Source organism: Pseudopipra pipra, chromosome 5, assembly GCF_036250125.1.
Source record: "Pseudopipra pipra isolate bDixPip1 chromosome 5, bDixPip1.hap1, whole genome shotgun sequence".
In the NCBI taxonomy this organism is placed as follows: Eukaryota; Metazoa; Chordata; class Aves; order Passeriformes; family Pipridae; genus Pseudopipra; species Pseudopipra pipra.
In genome coordinates, this window is record NC_087553.1 from 5,604,532 (window position 1) to 5,629,096 (window position 24,565).

The 24,565-nt window shown below is 38.4% G+C and overlaps 1 protein-coding gene across 1 annotated transcript in view; it reads right to left on the reverse strand.

Annotated features, from left to right (window-relative positions):
• The window catches only part of LOC135414021 (potassium voltage-gated channel subfamily KQT member 1-like), a 480,260-nt gene that overhangs the window by 385,076 nt on the left and 70,619 nt on the right, over positions 1-24,565 (reverse strand). The window contains exon 11 of the mRNA XM_064654258.1: positions 8,329-8,443. Coding sequence (XP_064510328.1) covers positions 8,329-8,443 — 115 coding nt within the window. The remainder of the gene's footprint in view (positions 1-8,328; positions 8,444-24,565) is intronic.

A 24,565-nucleotide genomic window follows, 5' to 3' on the forward strand; every position in this document is an offset into this window, starting at 1 on the left:
CCTCCCTTTGTGTTACTGTGGGTTGCCCACTTATTAGTATTTTAACTCTTCCTCTCAATTTTATTTGTTTCAAAAATATGGATGAAATTTTAATGCAGGGGTGGTAGTCAAACTGTAGTATTTTCAGGAATATTCTGCACTCTAACCAAGCTTGCTGCTGTCATTTGGCCAACCTGCTCATCTTGGGTGATTTCACCTCTTCTAACACCACTCCACTCACTGCTTGATGGCCAATATTAACTCTCTCCAACACCTATATTAGCTCAGAGACACTGTCAATATTTACATGATACATCAACTGCCTGATTAAACTTTCAAAAATTAAGAACAGTATTTTAAAATAATACCCACGAATTTTAAAATAATACCCACGAAAACATGCAAAAGGACAACAGGTCATACAACAGATCCAGCTGATGATTAAGGACCATAGGGACACTATCTTAGTAATAAAAGTGTTATAAATGAGTTTATAGTAGATTCAATCATCCTACACAAAATTACTATCTAATTACTAGATCTAATAATATTCTATGCAATAGAGTTGCTGGTCATAAGGTGAACTGTTTCTTTAACAAGACTAAAAGCAATAAGCTATAGGAGGAAGTTATGACGAAAATACAAAGATAAATGATGCTTGCAGAGATAAACCAAAACCACAGAAAGATTGAAAATATACTTTGTGATAGAGTTGCACACTGTTAGATTTCTAAACAGACAAAAAGGAAAGAAAATATTCTTAAGTCCTGGATAAAGCCTTCACTACCATCTACACATGGAGGGAACAACTAAAAGGTTGAAACAAAGTTGAAAGATGGATTTAACATGCCTTTTTCAAGTGCTGAACAATAACTTCAAAAGGGGCATACAGCACCATTTTCTTTGAGCACATCTAATGTAAGCTTTCAGACTTAGCATAAGTTTTACCATTTGTTCCATTCACTTTGTATAAAATTTCTGTGTTAGTGGGCAATGAAGGAAACTAGTAATTTTTCATATCTGCCAATCCTGTGATAAAGTACTTCCACTAGAAAAAAAACCCAAACATCCAGCACTGGTCCTAGGCTTGTTTTTAAAGAGAAAATCTAGATTCCGAGGCTATTTATGAACCATCATCCTTAGAATATAGCTGTGTGGATTCCTAACAGTGGGGGGGATTTTATGCTCCAATGAACAGCGGTGCTAAAGGTACCCCCTCAATCTCTGCAGAACCTGGTTCCAATGAAGTGGGGAGCAGCTTTGGTGCTCTGTTCTTCTGGGCAGCCTGGACCGAGTACAAACACCAACAGACAAAAATAGCCCCTTTGCTTCATAAGGCCTCAGTCCTCACAGAAGATCCTGCTCCTCATTGATGATTAACTTGTGATAGTCCTTTCGCATCAGGATTCACCACTGATGACACAGAGCAAGGCATTCAGTTGTTCTCACCCTCGGAGTCTGAGTTTCTCCTGTTAGAAGCAAGCGTTTTGAGGTTTGTTTTGCAGCCCTTGCCTTACCTCAGATCTATCTTTTCACCCTTCCTCAGAGTTCATTTGATTGTTTAATAACCACATACTAATGCTGGGTTGTTCTGATAATCATTTGGCAGATAAGATCTCCCTCGTACAATCTAAGAGCTGCTTTTGTGCTACGAGCTTGAAAGAAAAAAACTGGAGGTGGGAACACTGGATCATAGAATCATAGAATCAGCTGGGTTGGAAGGGGCCTCAAGTCCAACCCTCGATCCACTACTGCCATGGTTACCAGACCATGGCATTAAGTTCCACATTCAGTCTTATTTTAAAAACCTCCAGGGATGGAGAATCCATCACTTCCCTGGGCAGCTCATTCCAATGTCTGATTACTCTCTCTGTAAAGAAATTATTTCTAATATCTAACCTAAACCTCCCCTGGCACAGCTTAAGACCATGCCCTCTTGTCTTGCCTGGGAAAAGAGACCAACCCCCACCTGGCTCCCCCCTCCTGTCAGGGCATTGTAGAGAGTGATGAGGTCTCCCCTGAGCCTCCTCTTCTCCAGGCTGAACAGCCCCAGCTCCCTCAGCCTCTCCTCATAGGACTTGTGCTCCAGTCCCTTCACCAGCCTTGTTGCTCTCCTCTGGACCTGCTCCAGGACCTCAATGTGCTTCCTGAACTGAGGGGCCCAGATATTGGGTTGCTTCCACGTTCAGATCTCTATGCTTCTCTTACACCATTTTAAGGCCTTAAACTGAAGCAGTGAGCCCTTTTCACAGCCACGTTACACAGGTTTATGTACTTCTGTTACAGTCCTATGCATTAATACTTTCTAAACTTCTGCATAGAACTGTTTCAGTCAGCTCCTTAACGTGACTTTGTTGTGGACAGAGCCTCAGAGAGAAGAGCAACTGTTGGTCTCACTCTCAACCCGTGAAAAGTAATTAAGAGCCCACTTTCCCCATGGGGAACAGGTGTAGCTCTCGCTGCCCTGGCAGCCTGTTCCAGCTGAAGAGTTATTACTCCAGCTGTTCAGCTGACGGCAATTACCACCGCCGATGGTCATTGTATGTGGATCTCACCTCCTAAAGGTTTCCTCCCCAGAGGGCTGACGTGATGACTGCTGAACTGCAGCATTACCCTGCTTGCTGCTGAGAGACCAGCTGACATTTACCTTTACGTGACCTCAGCGAGCTACACAACGCACACTCGACCGCAGTCGCTTAACCATGCTGACATAAAGGATTTCTAACTTTTGCTTTTCCTTACAGCGTAAAGAGCTTAAAACACCACAGCATTAAACCACAGAACTCTGAAAAACAAAAACAGGATGTCTGCCTCTAAAGCTGGTGCTGTGTGCATTTTTCCTGAGACTGTGCTATCTGGGACCAGATTGATGTAATCTTTCAATGCAGCCTATTGGCCAAATTCTCTCTTTCCTGCTGGAAGGTTAACTCTGGTGTGTATGACAGAAAATATTTTCATGGCCAAGGGTTGTTTTCATCACAATCTGCCTAACAATAAGACCAGCTGGAGATTAAAAAAAAATCAAGGCTTAAAGTTATTTCAGTGGTCTCCTTTACTCTTGCGAAGCTCCAGTGCAGCCAGGTAGAATCTAGGAGACAAACATCATTTGCACAATTCAACATAAGAACAATGCTATTGTTTCTTCTTCTTCCTCAAGAGTGGATTTTGATACTGCAAGGCTATGTAAGTGCAGGTGTACAGGACTTGTAGGTCCCTTTCAGTGCTCATCTGACCAACTGAGGGTTGACCAAGTTCAGGCATATTATTAAAGGCATTGTCCAAATGCCTCTGAAACACTGACAGGACTGGGGCATTGACCACCTCTCTGGAAGACTGTTCCAGTGTCTGACTACTCTCCCAGTAAAGAAATATTTCCTAATCATAGAATCATTAAGGTTGGAAAAGACCTCCAAGATCGAGTCCAACTTTTGCCTGAACAGCAACCTGTCAACTAAACCATCCAGTTGTTTCTTGAACATCTCCAGGGATGGTGACTCCAACATCTCCCTGGGCAGAGGTCATTTTCTCTTGTCCTGTCACTTCTCACCTGGGAGAAGTGATCAACCCCACCTGGATACAACCTCCTTTCAGGTAGTTGTAGAAAGTGATAAAATCCACACTGAATCTCCTTTTCTCCAGGCTAAATATCCCCAGCTCCCTCAGCTGCTCCTCATATGACTTATCCTAGACATTTCACCAGCTTCATTGCCCTTCTCTGGACATGCTCCAGCACCCTGTCCAGCCCAAACAGCACCTTTGAGACATTCTTATGTGTCCTGTCACCGGATACCAGGGAGAAGAGACCAGCACCTCTCTCACCAGCTTCCCTTCCTAAGGAAGCTTGAGAGAGCAGGGAGATTGCCCCTCAGCCTCCTTTTCTCCAAACTATCCAAGTCCAAAGTCCTCAGCCTCACAGAATGTACCTATCCCCCAAGACTGTAACTTAACACATGTAAAGCACAACTATAATTTCTGGTTTGAGCCAGCTGTTGGGAGCAGTTGGCCTTTAACGTTTGGACTAGGAAGAAGGACCAAAAGTTCACTAAGGTTTGTTGTCCCTGCTCCCATTCCAATGTGTATTTCCCCTCCTTTCTTCTATTTGTTGCTTACCAAATTCACACACAATTTTGAGATGTTTTCTTTGCATTTTTGTTGTTTATGGACACAGGTAAAGAATTAGCAAGATGGTAGATTACTCATTTTACAGACCTCAAGAGCATCAGTGCTTTTCCTCAAAGACATTGTGATATACATGATATGTTCATCAAACAGATAAAACAGTCCTGCCAACAATGGAGAGGAGACAAGACTGAAAAAAAAGCAGAAATCACAGCTTGCCACTTGCTTAATAAGTGCTATTTGGAGTAATCTCTTGCCTCTGTCATTAGTAAGCAATCTGTTACAGCAATAAAGGAATTTTTAAAGTATTGTTTTTACAAACAGGCCTAATTCTATACCAGCTTCTACGTCCTTCTGTCAAAAAATTTGTGTACATACAGTAGGAAATAAGAGGGCTTCAAGATATAACATTATGGAGAAAGCAGTGGCATTAGGCATTATGTTGAATTAAGCTGGATGATGGATCCATCTTTATATTGTTTGATTTTACATGTTTCTCAAGAAAAAAAATCAGGTAATATAAAGAAAGTGCTAAGGATAGCAAGAAAAAGCAAACTGTTATTCCTAGAGCTGGAAAGTTAATGTTTATCATTCTCAAGATTTAGACCTTTGCTAATGTATAACTTAATTTAGATAGTTACCAATATATGTAGAAGACTAATGCTAAGGATCAAGAAATTTGTGCTGCAATGAAACAAATACAATTGCTATTTTTTTCTAGATTTCAAAGTACAAAGGACCATTTTTCAGCTCTCTGTGCACTATGGAATCACCTTCTGACTGCTCATCAGAGAACTTGAAAAATTAGGGGGGTAATTACATCAGGCAATGAGGTACTCTAAGCATTTATTGTTAAAAACAGAACTACTCATCAGATGATTGAAATTAACATTTATTTCAGCTGTCAGATTTGATTAATCTCTAACAACATCATTCTTATTTAACTTTGGACACATCAGAAGCAGCCAGATTAAAGCAACATAGCTCCACTCAGGTCAGCAGCCATGAGATTTTTGCCCCTGAGAGGATGGGCCTGAGATACTCAGCAAGAACTTCAAACAGCCACAGAATTACATGTCAAATATGGTGCTTTGGTTCCCTAGCTCAGGAGGTGGCATTTTTTCACATTTTTGCACAGATCACTAGAAACAAACATCATCCCTACTATCTAAAGGATCCAAAGCAGTTATGTTTCTACAAAAAGGTCTCTTAAGCTCAATTTTCAAGGTTGCTATTTGGTTTTGATTTTATTGACACCTTCCACTAGGATAACATATCTTCTCTAAGCTTGCATGGATCACTACCATCAGAATTCCAATACTGGATGTTTCAACCATGGAGACCTGGGAAGTGCTGCAACCCATCGAACAGGTTTGCTTTCACTCAAAACATCTTCTTAAACAGTAACATCACCAGTTTTCAACCAGCCTAATGGATTTTGCCAAGCAACCACTTTATTTACTTTATTTAAACTTGATGCAGACGTGGTGCAGATTGATGCAAGAGAAGTTTCTCTAAGGGCTCAAGGGTAGGAACTCTCTTCTCCTGAGACAGTATGTGCCCTTCCCACACAATGAAGGGAGTTTTGAAGAGAGTATGGCCTAAAGTAAAGGTTACTGTCACCAGAGAACATCTCTCCTATCGTTGGTCCAGCAGAGTAGATTTCAGAAGAATCTATTGCTCACATTACAGAAAAAGAAAACCTCAAAACATGACCTGACATTTCATGTTTAATAATCAACACAGCAGCTTAGAAGTTTAAAAAATGACCAGTTACTGGCTTTGAAAGAAAGGTTTACTGCAGGATTGACTTTTTTAGCCCATAAGACTTGTTGAAGGCAAAGAAAACTTTGCCTTTTGGCAGCTTGACAAAGTCAAACTTGAGTCCGCAAAGTGCTCTACATGAAACTGTTGTTGTCATCAAAGGATACTGTCATTAACTGCTACATGAAAGCCATGTTTTCACTTATTTTGCAAGCTGAGAAGGCTCATAGTGTGTACATATACATATATATATATACACACCCCTTTGGCTAAATTCTACTCTTGGAAGTATTTTTGTCTAATCATTGACTGCTTTTGTGAGTCTAGGATGAAAATTTGTTGCACTAGTTAAGTGAAAAGCAAAGGCCATGCTGTTTTGGAAAGCTCACACACCAAAGGAAGTGTAACACACACAAAGACTTACCTGCTTACACTTCTGCTAAAAGACAAGATAAATAATTATGCTAAGTATATCTAATGTTGATGTAGGTGCATATCAAGCAAATACAGTGTTAATATCTTATTGTTTGCAATAGAATTAGCAGTTTAAAACCAAGATCCATAAATATACCATGCTCTGTGCTCCTCCAATGAAGGTCACATTTTGAATAATTAAATACTACATTTCTGCTCAAGATTCAGGACAACTCTTAAATGAATCCTACTAGGTAGAACTGCACACAGAAAATGAGATGATCAGTGAAAGAGGTGAAAACTGGCAAGTTTGACTTTAGAACCATAAAGCTACATGATATGATGTTTTGATTTCATTTTTACATGGCACCTTTTAACTTTATATTACATCTATAATTTTTGGCCTTATATATTCTGTACATTTGAGGTTTATTACAAATATTCAGAAATTAAAAATTATGCAGCCTTAGAACATAAAAATCATTAATTTAGCAATATTCAGTTGCAAGATCATTCTGTTGACATCTACATCATTAGAAATTAATGATTTAATAGTATATTACTTTAAATCTCTCCCTACTTTAGGTGGGTTTTTTGCATTTGTGCATTTGGTGAGCTTTCTGCTATTCTTTTTCTTACTTTCCCCACAAGAGAGAAATGAACTAATATGAAATAAAACCACAGGTATAGTTTGCAAGGTGCACTACACAAAACAACATAAAATACCTCAATTTTTTTCATGCACTAAACAGTAGAAATAAGATTAGAACTGGTTTTTTTAATGTAAAACCCTGTGTTTGTACCACAATGATTAAAAAAAAAAACAAAAAAACAAAGCCAAACCAAAACCAACCAATTCGAATAGAAAAATTTATAATTCTGATCTGAAAGCAGATCCAAAATATAGCATGTTGGGAAACTAAAAGCACCAGGATATCCAGTAGGAAAGCAGAGTATAGTTACTATAGACGTAGCAGACACATCATCTGTATGAGTTACCTGGAGAGAAAGTAACCATATGATGTGAAAGAAGACATCTTGAAACCAATCATTCTGTACAATGGAATCATTGCTTTCAAATTCATCCTGAACACCATTGTTGATACTTTTCCCTATCCGAAGGCAAGCAACAATTTTTGTTGTTTCTTTTCTTTCCTTCAGTCTCAGATATTTACTTGAGCTGACTCAAGAGCTCTACACACCATCATCATTTGTACCACCTTTTGCATGTGAGATAAATTATTAGTATGATACCTGGATGCTCTGGTACATCCAGGCCTTGCTCTATGTTTTAATGCTCTGCTTTACATTTGAAATTTACTCTAGAATCCTCATCCCCAAAACTGGACACGTACATTACAGAGCAAAAGAGTGAAAGTCACTCAAGATCCTGCCAAAACACAATATGGAGGTGTTCTGCATGAAGATACTATCATATTTATTTCAAGAAATACATGTTTGCTAAATTAAGTAAAAGCAACAATTCAGCAACTGCAGTGAACTACCTGATAACGGGCATTTTCTGTCCTGGATAACTTAGAGACCTGCAGCATCTCCTCAATAATTTTACTTGCATATTTGTGAAACATTGTTTCCTTAAAAGTGCACCTGCTTTATAAAAATATTACACATAATGTAGCCTTTCTATTTTCAGGTTGTATCTACAAATGATGACTTAATTTATGTTTCCAATCAATTCATATTAGAAGTGCTTTAGAGCTTAAACTGATGCGGAATTCTACAAAGTATAAAACCACCTGCAAAGCTCAATCTCAGGAAGTCTGTCAGCTACCTTAAAATGTAAAACAATAAAGACACAGAGCTGTGTGCACGGTGCTGATTTTTCCAAGTGTCTTGAATACTTCTGTTAACCTTGAGTCTAAACTTGCATTTTGTAGAAATGTTCACGTTAGGTTAAATAAGATCAAACTCGTAATCACTTCGAGTGCAGCCAGCCAAAGAATAATACTTTTATTTAGTGACAAGTCTCTAAATTTAGTGACTATTCATGAGCATTTATATTATCAATTAAAGAGCTGCTGTTCCACTTACTGTGCCACATCGGATACAGCTGGCAGGGGAGACTCTTCCGATACAAGGTCAATGTCATCAGTGAAACTGTTGGCCCGTGACATGTCTTGGGTGTTCCCTTCTAAATGTCCTTTCACTGCACAAAGAATTCAAAGAAATCATAGTACATTAGGGAGACAACATACACAAGCTCTTCCCATGGCTTGAGATACTGTGCAGCAGATTAAAGAAATGGCTCTAATATGAGACATATGTTTCTTTTTCATCAGAATCAGTAAAGTCAATGCTTACAGTGTATGCCATACAAAAATACATACGTGCATATATACAGTTCAAACACAGAGGAACCTCTTACAAGAAAGGCTTGTCTTCTTGAGGGCTGTCTCCCTGTGAACACAAATTCGCTATATCCACAAATATCAACGTGGGCATAACGATAGAAACAATCAGCCTTTCATTTCCTCACTACCATTTGATACATATGCTTTAATTTCCCTAGAACCATTCTTTAAAATGTTATTGCTATGATCATATAAACAGAATACTTGAAACTTAAGTGCTGTTTGGTCACTATATTCGAGAGCATTCAAAAATTCTCCCAGGAACCAGGGAAGAGCCTCAGGTGTTAGAATGCAGTTGGCTCCGCAGGATAACCATGATGGATACAAAGCTGTGGTGCAGCCCAGCTTATGTTCCAAGCATAGCAAGGGTACAAGTTTCATTACAGGTTTGGAAAACATGATGGCCAATTAATGGAGTTCGCTCAGAAACTGCAAAAGTCAGAGAAGTGCAGCCAGCCCTGTAACTGATAAAACCTGATATTTTATAAAGCTCTAGCCTCAAAACTCATTTCCCTCAAGGGCTGACTTCACCATAAATGTGCAGTAAACACATACCCACCTTTCTGAGTTCAGCTGCATCAATATTCAAAAGCCATTTCTGCTTTAAGGTATCTTCAATGTCTTTTCCTGTATTTATTTCATTCAAAGGCTATTACAGATATCTAGCTTAAGTTGGTGTGATCTAAAATAGCAATTTTAGTCATGATTACTAGTGATACTAACACTTTCTAAGGAAGCTACCTATAAATTTTAATCCTTGAAAGCTTGGCAGATACAGTTATGAGCTGGCAGAGTATCTCAGAAAATGGATAGGATGGCACATATAAATTCAAGGGGGGAAAAAATGTTTGTGTGTTGGAGGAATCACTAAAAGTAAGTGTCAAAACAAGTAAAGCCTAAGTAGTGTCACTTGGATAGGCTGTGATGGGAAAGAAGAAGAAAACAACCCATATGGCAGAAATAAAAAAGTTTGCCTCCTGGAAAACAAAATCGTTTAAGTCTCAAGTTACTTCCAGAACAACACTTTGGCTGGACTGCATTCAAGCTAAATACTAAAAACCATACAACATCAGAGCTTACTATTGGAAGAGACATAATGTAAGTGGCAAGCAGTGAAAATTAAGTCTGTGGAGTGGAATTATCAAATAGCATAACTGAACACTGCTAAAGGACATAAAGTTACAAGGCTATTTTATTTACATCTGCTGCATTTAATCACAAATAAACTATGTGTTTACCAAAACTTCCTGGCACTGGGAACATGAACTTCTGTGCTTTTCCAGCACGACTGAAACACTTTGTCTGTTCTAGAGGAGCTTTATTTTGTGAGACCTGCCAGTTCTGCCCCTGTTCTGATAAGACATTTTTCTTGTAAGAAGTGTAGTCTTATTTTCAGACAAAGTCTTGAAATACATAGATCCAATATCTGACGTATTGCTTTGGGAAGCACCAGTCTCTAAAGAAGTAACATGGCATATGATCACATCTGCAAAATTAAACTGGAGGAGTTTTGGCTTCAACTATACTAAGGTTTACCTCACAGAAAGCTTGCAGAATTTGAGAGTCAGTTGAGGCAGAGTTAAGTTACTGTGCCTATATAAGGCACATCAAATTATTGTGTTGCTATCAATTCCTACTACACAATGAATTGCTGAAAGGGTAGGAGAAGGACCTATTAAAGTCATGGCAATTTGCCTTCTTTATAGCACAGGAGAGATATTAAAATTACTGCAATGCATTTGTCATGATAAGTAGAAGGATTTTATTTTAGTTTTGTCATTTTAAAGGTTTGGTCTATATTGCTTTATAAAGCTTCTTTCTGACTCATCACACTGCTGTTTGCAATCTGCATACATGGGCCCTTAAAAACCAGAAAACCCTGATTGTTTACATCTGGCTTGCTAATTCCGTTTCTGAGAAGTGTTCACAATGGCTCTTGCTCCACACCATGGTAGTTGTGAGAAAGGGGGGACAACAGCAACGAGTTCTGAAACCTTCACTTCCTCCTGATTCCCATGTGTTGTGCTGAGCAGCTCTGCTGTTTCCGTAGGGTGCACCTGGAACCTGCTTTTCTGACCATGGACCTTCTGAGAGATGTGGAATATCATTAACAACCTCAACCAGTGCTTGGTTACCCACACAAGCAGGGAAAGTTCTGTTCTGTCTTTATATAAGGCAAAAGCATTCAAGTTTTCTCTTTGGTGAAGACCTTGCTGTGATTATCTGTGATGGTCTCATCCCACAAGTAGTACACATACAATTCATTCCTACAAGCATTTGGAGAAAGACAGTGGTGGGGTTATATACTTTATACGAACAGGAGTTCTGTAACACATACTCCATAGTTCATTTTATCAGTTGAAGGTGTATTTAAGTCCATAAAACAGTACCTGGGTCATGTCTCAAAGACTGCCTCACTGCTTCCTCTCTCCCCTCCCACACTTCCATGGCCAGATCTGTGGACAGAACAATTTTTGCCATTTTGCTTACAGATTAGATTTCTCTCAAAAACCTGTCCCCAGTTTACATAAGTATTAAGAGAAAGAAGAGCTACTCACAGAAGTGCTGCTCTTAAAGGTCAAGTTAATGTAGAAATCACAGCTCATAATATTTGGATGGTGATATTATAACATTCCCTACTGCTCTCAGAGCCACTTGACTCAATTCAGAGTAAGTTCAGGCTTGTTTTTTGTGAAGTATTAAACCACCACAAGAGAACACCTGTTTTATCCTTGTAACCCTAATAAAAGTTATTTAATGCTGAATCCCTTCATGCTTTTATCACTGGTTAATTCTATGTGTTTCTGGTTTTTTTTCTAACTCATTAATAATGTTTTCGGTCCATAAATTAACATTAATAGTAAATGCATGCAATATGTTCCCTTTTCTAAATATCTTCTGTCCTGAAAGTGACTGCTTTAGAGCAGTTTTCTTATCTGAAACACTCTTTCTAGAACCAAATTGGTTTTCGAAGTTAACTCACTTTCCCTGAGTGACCTTCCTAGAATCATTTAGACAGCAATGTACAGTCATAAATCAAAATTCCCAAAATCACACTAAAAGGAACATTTTTTTTCCTAATGTCAAGAAGCCATAAGCTCCTGAGCAATAAAGTGATTCATAATAATCATTCATGATAATGCTTTGAGGAAATACGGAGCATTAAAATACACTTAACACATGGCAGCGATGCTTTCCAGAAAGAAAATTCAAAGTCGTAAGGTTCAGCTACTACATATGGTAAGTTTGCAACAGCTGCAGCTCAAGCCAGAACAACTATATCTTCCCTCTCTATATTTATTTTAATAAGCTTTCTTTTTCCAAACTGACTTTATGGGAATTAATGCCTAATGTTTGTGCTGCAGAACAGTAATCGGGGAGGCAAGGAAATGTGAAGAGGCAAGAGAAGAGGAGCCACCCTTCTTTCCACGTGTTACTACTCACAATATGAAGAAGCTGTACCTATTTCATTATAAAATATATAATATTTTCTGAGCATGAACAGTTGGAAGCAGCAAGCTGGAAATACAGAATGGTATCTACTACAGTACAAAAACCAGTGAATGCCATGACCCAAGTAATCCCTGAAGCAGCTCAACTAATCAAATGAAACAGTCAAAAGAAAGCTAAGTTTCATATACCTCTAATTTCAGTGTCAGTTTCTAAAAAGGTAAAATCTTATAATAAACACATCAAAACATAACCCAGAGATGTTTTAGTATTGATGTTTGGCCTTATCTAACCTTAGATTCCTTATCTATATTACACTAACTCCTGTCTTTGCAGTATGGGGAAAAAGAGTTCCCCGGTATACAATTGCAACAGAAAACATGACTGCACGTGTTTCCCATTGCCATGGTCCTTCTCAAACCAGCAGTGCCTACTAAAAGCAGGACAAAATAACACAGAAGATTTTGCACTAGTCTCTTCTCAGATAAAGAAGGTGAAAACCAGAAAAAGCAGGTCTCTTCTCCTGCAAATAATTCCAACCTACTCTTTTTATTACAAGTTTTTTTCATCTTCACAAGAAAGAACACCCAATTCAGCAACTTGAAAGGTAACTTCTACCATTCCAACACAGTCTACTTTATAAAAGTCTGCAGAGTATTGCAGTGGCTGCTTACATTATATAGAAGAGTACCTGCAGTTGCTCCTCCCAGGAGTACAAACACCAACAAATTTGAACAAAAGGAGATATCTGCAAATTAAACCCGGAAAACACAGGCACACGTATAGAAAAGGACAGTAAAATTTGAGACGGTTCTACATAAAACAGTTCCTGTCACAAGAATATCTACTCCTCAAATTGTTAAGTAATAAATCACATGAAAACAACACAAAGTACCTGATGTCAGGGGAGAGCTCACACAGCAGATGGATAAACTAAACCTGTGTCCACAGCAGTAGAAAAATTCATGTATAGAGAATGTTGGTGAGGATATAACCCTGCTAGGTGAAATGGGGGATAGGGGGAGGCCTTCTCTGTTTATCTTGGGGTTTTGTTTGTAACCAACCAAGGTAAAACATCCAAGTTTAAGAGACCAAAAACAAACGCCACTGTTTTCCTTCAGTCTTTTCATCACTTTCAGATCAGAAGCTGTCAAAACAATCTCTTTCACAATGCCAGGCTGCACTACTCAATGTTACAAATATATATGAAGTAAACATGTGATTTGATTTCATATGTAAGGCTGCACCTCAACAGAAAATCCTTGGGATGATTATGCTTCCTTTATCCAAAAGGAGGAACTACCTGTGAGGTCACAGCATTATGTCTCGTTGGCTTTCTTGTGGCAGGAACTCAGATCACCTCACTTAAAAATACTCACAGTATTTTTAAAGCTGTAGAGAGGCAAACTGCTTTCAGTCTAGGCCCCAAACATTTCCAAATCCTTACTTTTCTCAGAAAAAAAAATGGACACTTAACAACTTAAGAAGCCCAAGGGGCCCGTAAGTGTCTGGCACCTGACCACTAGCCTGATTTTAAAAACCTCTTCACGTGGCTTTTATTATTATACATCTCAGCAGGCAAATAGCCTTCAAGCTCACCTGAGGAGTCATGTTGAAGAATATGGCAAAACATATCATTAGCATAGACTGAATCACTTCTCTACAAAGTTATGAAAGCTTTGCTCCATTTCTGTTGTGGAGTTACAGTAGTGATAGGAGTGTACTACTCTAAATAAAGCAAGGGTATTTTTATTTTAGGTTTCTGCAGAACTGCTACAAATCTGAGCATCTGAAGCTGGATTTTAAATCCTTACTATATACTCATTTGTAAATCATCTGCAAATGCCAGATACTCAGATTGTCCCATACACAACTCTTAGAGCTACAAGTGCCCAATATAGTTAAAAAAGCCAAGCCACTTTCTCTACCTAATTTTAGGCAGCTAAATGTATTGTCATTAGAGATGTGGCTGATACTGCAATTCTTGTATATTCACCTGAATTTGATTTTGTTCCGAGAAGACCTGCAGAATCAGACCAGAATGAACTAAGCAGTGGTTTGCAAGCAGAACAGAAATAAAAGAGCACCTGAAAAAGTGAATTGAGGAATAAGAATAAATTTGTATTTGCTGCAAACATGTTGCTAACTATATGCAAAAAGTGCTGTGCACTATAACTGCTGTACTTAGTTACATGTTCGGCTGCAAGTGTTTTAGATAAACTTCAACATCTGGTTTCCTGTGTATCTGATTTGAAACAATCAGCACTCAAAATGCACTAATGCTGACTTTATTTGTTGTACATTCTTTTGTTTAGATAAGCCTGCAGGCCAAATTACATACTGACTTACACCCCATGGAACTCAATCACTCATTACATGTCTAATGGGACAGCAGAAAGATGTACATGAATACCAACACATCATTCAAAATCACAAAGGCATGTAGTACTGGAAAACATGCAGAGAGAAAACAATGAAACATACTTTAGAATGCATATGAGGATGCTGATATCTACCCAATTGCCTGAACATCCTTTTCAGACCTACCAAACAAGAAGGATGTAACACATTGACCAAAACCAAAAGTATCAAAACAAAAAAACAAATCCACAAAACCAACATTTTCTACAGCATCATAAATTATATCTCTACTTTACAATAAGTACATACAGCACTTCTTTAAATGAAGTGTATCAGCCTAAAGCATATAGCTGAATATTTTGTACAAAACTACTTGTAGAGTGAGCAGGTGTCCATACTGCTGAATCTGTGCAGTGTTTGGCATTAACTGACAAGCAGATTTGTTGACAGATTCAGAAAGTGGTCAGGGACCAATTGCACAAAGAGCTGCAAGTATCTCCTCATGCACAGATAGGACCTGTCAGAAGAGAATTGGAGATTAATGGAGCACAGTAGAGAAGCCTGCAGTGCTCGTGCCACTCACTATCTGTTCAGATAGCAAGCTGTGTTCTCCAATGGGCACAGTTCACTCTCTTCCAAAACCAGTAAGCACAGATTTTCCTTGCCAATTTAATCTGAGCAAATTTATTATTTTAAAATGTCTATTGACTGTGCTGTGATTGACTGTGCTGTGATAAAAGCATTAATAAAAACATGGAAATAAATGACAAAGAAAAGCTACTAATCTAGATATTTTAACTTTTGTATTTCTGGCTGCATTATCCCCAGGATTGTTTTTCAGTTTTCCTCATGGGAATGACTCACAATAAAAAGCCAGAGGAAGCATTTTTCAGTTCCTTCTCAGAGTACCAAGCTAAAATGTGTTCCAAGAAAAAGTCAGATGTGATTTATTTTTTTTTTTAAACAGTGCTAAATGCAGCTAGCTTGAGCAAGCTGTAGTCGTGCTATAATCATTTAGTCACAGGGCCATAAAGATGAAGAGAGGGCTGGAGCAAAGGCAGGCTGAAAGAGCTGGGGCTGTTCAGCCTGAAGGAGAGAAGGCTCCAGGGAGCCCTCCCTGTGGCCTTCCAGTACCTAAAGGGGCTTATAAAAAGGGAGGAAGAGAGACTTTTTATGCAGGCACATAGTGACAGAACAAGGGTCAATGGTTTAAACTGTAAGAAGGCAGGTTTAGATTAGATAATAGAAAGAAATTGTTTACGGTGAGGGTGGTGAGGCCCTGGCACAGGTTGCCCAAAGAAGCTGTGGCTGCCCCATCCCTGGAAGTGTCCAAGGCCAGGTTGGATGGGGCTCTGAGCAACCTGGGATAGTGGAAGGTGTCCCTGCCCATGGCAGGGGCGTTGGAACTGGATGACGTTTAAGGTCCCTTCCAATCCAAACCATTTTGGATTTTCTACTCTGTTCAGTTGAATAAGATGGAGGGCAAAAGCTCTGTTGTAAGAGGTAGAGGCTTTAAGGGCATGTTACACATATGCATGAAAAAAAATATATGGCTGGCAGAGTTATACTTACTCCTGAAATGCCATATCCTTTCTCCTGTTAAAGGCAGAGGGGGAAGCATCCAGGCAGGTGGACCATACACCTTGTCACATAGTAGATATTCATATTATTGTCCAACATGCACTACAGAATCGTGGTTTGGGTTGGAAGGGACCAAAGACCAGGACAACAGAGAAAGAGGTAGTTTATAACTGAATCCTAGAGGCATTTCTAGGATTCCCTAGGATCCCCTCTCTTAAAATGCAGGGACTATACACCTGTATCTCAGGTAACTGACACTGGTAACCCAGTTTTCTGTGTGGATATAGAAGTGAACAATTAGCATCTTTGTTTTAACATCTCCTCTCTCTTGGGCCCTGCTCCTGACAAAAGCAATGCCTTTTCTCTCATGAAAGCTGTTTCTTCTTAACATACATGAAAAAGTAAACTTCCAAACTTACTGTAATCTATGTGGTTGATACGGAGGGTATTAAGGGGTAAGGTCTGGCTAAGAGTTGTAAAACACATTTTCCTAGTTGTTTGGTGAAGAGAAGAATTCAGAGAAACCCACAGAAACCCACAGAGTGAACTGCACAGTAGATATAGTTCACCAATTAAATTTTGCTTCAAGGCAGTAGCAGGAATATTATGACAGTAGGAAAAACACAGTAGGCAAAGTACCTAACTACCTATCTTACCAAGACTTTCCAGCCCTCAAGTTTATCCTTCAAGCGAGGAGACCAGGTACCTCACCCCTTCAAACATCTCCTAGCAAAAATCTGGTTTGGAACATATTTTAACATGTTTACAATGCCAACAACTTCATGATGAACAAGAAATCCCTGTATATCCTTCCTCTTCCATTTCTCTTTCTTTGTAGGTTTACTAGTTTAATACTACATAGTCTTGCATTAAACATTTCAATAACTGGGTAAATGTGCAGGCACAGTTTTCTGCAGAGTAGCTCCAATTCTGCCTCAGCAGCTTTCATTTGCCATTAACACTTGTTGGCTGAAACAGCACAGAATAGGTTGCTGACATCTCTAGTCAGCAGGGAGCTCCTTTTCATGTACACCTTAGGCACCAAATGCTGCCTTAACCGGTACAGAAGGAATGTGAACAGGACACCTTTGGGAAAGCACCTAACAAGTTGTATTCAAATGATGTCAAGAAAACAACATTTCTCAAAATTCTACAGCAAACTATTTTGACTCATTTCAACCTTGATAGCTATTTTTCCCCCCCACCCTTTAACTAAAAACTTGCTCTGTTTTTTTTTTTTTTTTGCTTATCTGACACAATCCTTGCACCCACAGCTATTTTTAACATATTTTCAAGTTGGAGATACCATCTACACCTTGTAAATATGTTCAGAGATCAGCTCTCCAAGACTGAAGTCAAGCCACCAATACTAATGTATTTAACTTGCTAAGGCCAGCCATACTTGACTGTTCATTCAGTTATTCTGAAGAACAAAACAACAGTAAGAACAGACAAGAAAAATAAGACAAAAATAGCTTTGAAATTGATCCCTCTCTACTGCCTTTTTTTTTTTTTTTAAAGGACAAGAAGAACTTGACCTTAAACTGAAACAATTAATAGTCAGTGAAATGTAATTTGGCAGCTTGTTAGCTCCACAGGGAGAGCTCTTAACACATACACACTCTTAGAATTACACATAGGGAATGTATCATGTAATATAAATATATAGAGTTACGTTCCATTATGGGATTCAGAACTGCCATTATAGTAAAAGTGTTTATTTTAACAAGGAAGTACAGTTTTAGTGTGGCTTTTACAGAAAATAAACCAGTCTGAAAACATTTTTATTTTTCATGACTGTTAATGGTCAAAGCATACAAATTGCAGTGACAGTATAAATAGAAACATCTTCTGAATTGTTGTCAATGTTTTGACTCACAAGAACACAAAACTCAATTACTGTAATTACAGTGAAATATGCCACAATTATTTGCTGGTCTAATGCAATTCTTTGTATCACACAATTGAATCCTTGTAGAAAAATTTCCCATTGACAAGCAGTTAATCATGAATTCAATACATACAACCTGTCTGTTTCATACTAACTAGAAAAAAACCCCTGTAAATTAAAGTAAATCCTAATACTAGAGGAAATAATTGCCCTGTTTGTCCCAAAACTCAAATCAAATTCAGCAAAAAAATCTGTAGCTGTTGACAGCACTAAATCAGAACTACTCGTACTGAAAACTCCAGCTGTTATTTCATACATTCCAGGTGAAAAGACAAGATTTTATGGGATTGTTCCCTAATTCAAATACATTTGCACTGAATACTTATTTCTTAAATATTGAATGTGAAGATATTTTAGGTAGGGCATTAATTTCAGTAAGTTACAACTGTTAAAAAAGGAATTCAAAGTAGCCACTGTTATGTATACCCAATATTATAAAAATTTTGACTGACAGATATTCAGATCATAAAATTCAAACTAAAACATATTATAAGTACAAAATCCCAAAATAAGTTATCTTCCCAGAAATGCTTCAAACCAACTGATCACATCTTATTTAAAATTAAATACATGGGGTCTTCAACTATGTACTTCTGGGCTCAATCATTATATGCACGCATTATTATCCTTTCTCATATTGCTTATTCAAAACTTTCATTAGAAAATATTTATAATTAAGAAAACATTTAAAATATTCTAAAGAAGTGAAGCTTTTGCTGCTACAATTAAAACAAGGCTTGAATCCAATTTTTTGAAACTCAAATTATGAGAAGGCCCAGAATACTTAGAGCTTCTACACTCCCAACAGTAACCAAAAAGTTCACATGACAAGGGAACAGTGATATTTATAACCGAGATACAACCCTAAGCTGACAGACACCCTCAGTCAGAGGCATAAAGTCTTTCTTTTCTGATGACATTAGGGAAACACATTTGAATGTGTCTTGTAGCTCTCAAAGCTTAAGGTGACCTTGATTCTCCTCTGGCAACAGGCCATGATTGTGCTTTGACAGTGAGAACCACAGAGATGTCCCAAGACAAACAGCTCCACCACACGTCTCATCTTTCCCTCCACCAAAGGACCTGCATGCAAGAGGGTGAAAAAGTTCACTCTTAAGCAGACCCTGCAATTCTCAGTTTGACTGACCCACTGTCCCCATAAAATGCATCTCCACGGAACAAAGTTTCTGTGGAATAACTTGATTAGATCATTTGGATTTTTTTCCTTGTAAAACATCATTGAAAATTGTTAACTTGCTTTTTTAGAGTAAACTAACAACTAGTAAACTAACTCAGCTGAAATAAGAAATCCCTCAAGACTGAACTTCTCCTGTGGGGAAAAGGCATTTCTGCCCTGGCAGACATTTTCAATCAGAAAAACTGATTTGTAAGACAGTCTTCCACAGCCACAGAATACCATTTCCTTTTGAAAGCGTGTCAAATACTTGACAACTTCATCCCTGCCTCGAAGGGTTCTCCCTGCTCACTTCAGCTTGATTTTCCTCACAGTAGATTTCACAACTCTTTGCTGTTGCCAAAGGGCCAAGAAGGACCTGAGGGGAATCTATGGTAGTGCTACACCTGTATCCAGTACAGAGAGCCAAGAGCACACCCCAGTCTGTATTCTGAGCATGGCCACAGGTCCTTGCCACAGGGAGGCTGGGTTTTGAAGGTAAGTAAAGGCACTTTGTCCCCAGACAATTTCTGTTTTATTCACAGACAAGGTTAAAATAGAACAGATAATCCTCCCTCTACCTTTGCCTTTGGCAAATACAGGCTACACGAAGAATATTTAAGACTTCAAGTGTTCATTCAGCAATGGTTTGGACAAAATGGATGATTCACTATATGTATATCTATCTATATATCTATATATATATATCTATCTGTAAGTGTATTTAGGAGGTAGCAGGATTCCATGGTTGTTCAAATGCGGAACATGTGCAAGCACAGACCATCCCAGGATGGTATGTACAACTACTGGAAGAGAAAAAAAAACATCTGGATTGGCCTAATATCAGATAACAACAGACCAGGACAAAGGACTGTATTATGCACTGCCTTGCCTCCAGCTGAGGTGAAGAGCAGATGCACAAGGACAGAACAAATATACAGTACTAGCTTCACAGAGAACTTCCTATGGTCTGCAGCTGTGGGACTTTCTGAGACTGAGGTGGTATCCAAGAATCCTTGATGGGTTTTCTGATACAGTAAATTTGTTCACATGGTGCTGAGAAAACACCAAAATTTTTTTACACTGATTTTAGTACAGATCTGAATGTGCACTTGTTCAGTGAATGGAAAATTCATGCAGTGGCCTCAAATACTGTTAATATTGCTACAGGGGGAAAAAAATGCATCACTAGTGAAGCAGCATGTCACAACCCTGAAAGGTAAGGTATAAGTAAAATTAATTTTATCCCAATAAACTTTTAGAGGAAGGTATTACAGACTCTGGGAATAGCGAAGGCATAGCCCAAGAGGTAAATTACTACTTTGGGGAGGATAATGTAAAGACTCCTATTACAATCCTAAGGCATTAAGACCCAAGATTTTCACTGCCATTTGGACTCTTGGCAGCATAAAGAATATCGAGTGTTCTACACAAATGTTTTGGAAATTTGGTTTCAGATCAGTAGGGAGAAATTAACACCTTTTTTCCCACCTCCCCTCCCCTCATTGCTGGTCATCTTGTTGCAGTTGCTTGTTCTGAGCACTGACTATGTTTTTCTATTTGAGTTCCCCCCAAATCTCCCTCAAACTCATACCTTATGAGCTGACTTTCAAGTTATAAACTCTTTAGTGTTCTCTTATCCAGATTTGGATATGGCCCTTTTCCCATCTGAGATACAGGTTTAAATTAGGTTGAAGTTCCAAGTGAATAGAACACTTGGTTCAAAATAGTGATCCTCTCTGACTTTGCAAAGCTTATTATAATGATAATGTCTGCTAATGTGGAACAGAAGCACCTCTTTGACAAGGATCTGCTCCTCTTATGCTCAGATTTAATCATCACTCATCTAACATGACAAAGATCCACAGCTGAAACTTTGGCAGTCTTGTGTTCCACTCAGATCCCTACAGATGGGCAGTCAGCACCACACAGTCACTTGCAGTTCAACAGGTTAAATGAAGGCTGGCACCACAGAGACAAAATTCAGCAGTATTATTTACCCTGGAGTAGTAGTTCAGTTGTAAAAGCAACTTCTTAGATGAGACTACTGAAGAGAGCCATTCTAAAACAATCCATTCCTTTTTTGTGGCTAAGACATTGATTACTTTGGAGAAAGTCTTGTGGAAAAAAAAGCCACATTTCAGCATTTGAGATAGACACACCTGCACTACACAAGGGAGGATGTGCAAAGCTAAGACATCCTATCTCCCTGCAGCATAGTTTCTTCAGATGGCTGGCAGAAAAGCTAACAAGATAAACACTGGAAAAGTCTCTGACAGGTCTGTCTCACATAGAGAAGAACTGCCTGGCCCAGTCACAGCAGCATCTAAAGGAAGGGAGGGAGAGAAGATTGTAGATGTGTGACTGCACTCTATGAAATGGGAACACAGTAAAGACCTTTCAATGCTGGAGGGAGGAGATATGAAGATGAAAGGGATACAAGAAGAGAGCATCAAAAAATCTCCTTAATAGGCCTTATATTAAATTAAAGGCTTGAAAATAGTAAGCAAACTCATTCAAATTATTTTTTTTAAGAAATTACTGCCAACAGACTTTACAAACTCCAACTTAAGTTGCAGTGCTCTCCAATTGTAAGAGGGGTCCAAGAAGTATTTCCCTCCAGACTTCTTCCACTCCAGCCAGTCCACATCCAAGTTTGGCATATACTAATGCATTTGTTTATCTAGCAAAGAACATCCTTACCCCTTTAGGGAGGCTGAAGCAGAAGATAGTAAATAATTTAGATTGAGGGTCTTTACCAGGCAAAGTAACTCCCCATAAAAGCTATCACTATCTTATCCAAGTAGATCTGTAGCAGCTAAAACTGACATTGCTCATATGATATATTAATAGACCTACTGTATTATGGATGTGGTTTTACCTTACTAGAAAGAGTGCAACCATAGAACTTCCAGAGATACCATTTCTTCAGGGGAAAAGAAAAAAAAAAAATCCTATTTAACTCCGATATTTTATCATGGTCAGGCAAACTTATGTGTATTTTTGCATACACTTTCTGCTCATCAGGCTTTTTCAATTAATCCCCATAAATCTTAAGATGGTACACCAAAATCTAGTGCACCAAAATCTGCTCTTTCATAAGATTATAGAAACAGCAGCCAATCTGAGCCCTTCAAATAAACAGCAAGAGAAACTTGTAGGTTGGTTTCTGGGGCTGCAGGCACAAACGTGCTCCGTGACAGCTCACTCAGCACAAACTAATCTAGGAAAGATTCAGGTCAACCTGATCTGAAATGGATCTTAATTGGGTTAGTACAACCAGGTCTAGAGTATCCCATTGCCATGGTCTGATTCACCCCATTAAAAACAGAATGAAAAAGCCACTAGCAACAAATACTGGCATTATGCTGCTTACAATTTTTTTTTTTACAACTGGAATCAAGTTCTGACAACTCAGCATAATATAACAGTTAAAGGAACACAAACAGATCCAGAGGGTCAGAACATGGTCACAGTTTACACACTCATGAGGCAGCTTCAGGACCAAGTTGTGTACAAGCCAGAATTCCAGGAGTTAGTCATCTGAATTGTATTACAGATGCTCTTTCCATAATTCACCTTACTCAAAGGTGAAAAAATCTTCTCCTTTTACAGGGGACATTAAGTCCATGCCAGACCACAGCAAGAATGAAAGAGAGGAAGCCCAGGAGGTTTTATTTCCTTGATGGTGGATTACCCCTACTACAGATGCTTAAGACAAAAATAATACATTATTAAAATCATACATTACTTTAAAAGCCATCAGAATTGCTTTATATTTCCAAGCTGGATACTTTTCTGCTGCACTGGGTAGAACTAATTACATCTGTATTTTTTCATAATACACGACAGGAGGGTGCCATAGAGGAGTCTCATCCACATTAGCATGGAAGAGAAAGCAAGAGAACTCCCTAATAAAGAGGGCAAAGCAGAGAGGAAGGGATGTTCACAGTAATTCATCAACTTCTCCCAACTCTCTATGGGCCTTACCCCAGAGGAATTCCCATAGAAATTATTGCCAAGTCACCTGGGATATTCATTGTAAACTTCCCTTGAGGAGAACACTAAGAAGAAAAAGCTTTTCCCAGAGATACAATTACTCACTCGTGGTTTCCAGAGAGGTTCTATTAAAAATATAAATGCTCTCCTGCAAGTGGGCAGGATTTATATTGAAAAAAATAGTATGTATTCCAGTTTTGCCAACTTCCCCTGTAAAGAAGGAATGCATTGTCTACACAAAACATTGCTTAAACCCATGTTATTTTTCCATATATCTCCCATTGAGTGGCTTTTTAAGTGGTTTCCATTTTATCTAGTATTACTATCCAAGTCAGCAATTCCTTTATTATTTAGCAGTAAAGTTAGATGAAAAGCAGATATCAATAGCTAACTACAAAAGTCCAACAACACCCTAATTCTGCAGGAAAACCTAAGACATTTAAGGAGAACCACTCAGATAATAGGCAGAAGCTTTTAACATCCCCAATAATTCAACGTATTCATAATTCGACATTGCTTCCTATCAAAAAGTAACAAGGTCAACTGGCTCCCTCAGTTGTAGTCAAGCAATGCTAAACAGTTCACAGTTTGGCCCAATTTTAATTAATACAAATAAACAGTCCCACTCACTTAGAAATTTATTAACTCTGATCAATATATTTCATACAACAGCTGCACAAAATCAATGAACAACGCAACCTATACAGATCATTGCAAATATTTGCTCATTAGGAAATTACTGTTGCTTCCTCTTTTCTTTCCAAAAGATAACAATATTGCATAACATAGCTTAGCCAAGTATTCTGATGCTAAAGGTGCACCAGTTGTATGTACACAGCAGATTACTGGACGCTCCAAAATTGAAAGGGAATCAGTTCCAGATGTTTTATACTGATTAAATTCAGCCCAAGCAAGGTTAAGTAAATGACAAGCAGCTGCTTTTCTTTTTTGCCATAGTCATGAAAAACACTCTCAAGAGTTCTGACTAACTCTAACTGGCAGACTCTTGGTGCAGCATCCATTTTCCTAGGTTTTCATAACTAACAGAGACTGTGGACAGTCTTCAGAGCAACTAATTCTTTTCACCTCGTCTGTCAGATCTTAATGCAGATAACAATTAAAAGGAAGCAGCTTAAAATAATAATAATAATAAAAATCTTCTTTACCCCAGTGGTGTAAATCCTAAACCACAGCCATTCTCACTGTATATACTGCCTTCTATTGAAGTAAGTAGAAATAAAACAAGAAAATGTTAAAGTGTCACTAAACCAGATCATGGCTCAGTGCAACACTGGCATCACCTTTATGCCCCATCTTTTCATTTCACAAAGGGCAGAAAAGTTTTTACCATGTATAGAGGTTGAAACAAGATTTTGTTAGACTTCTCTCCTTCTATTTATA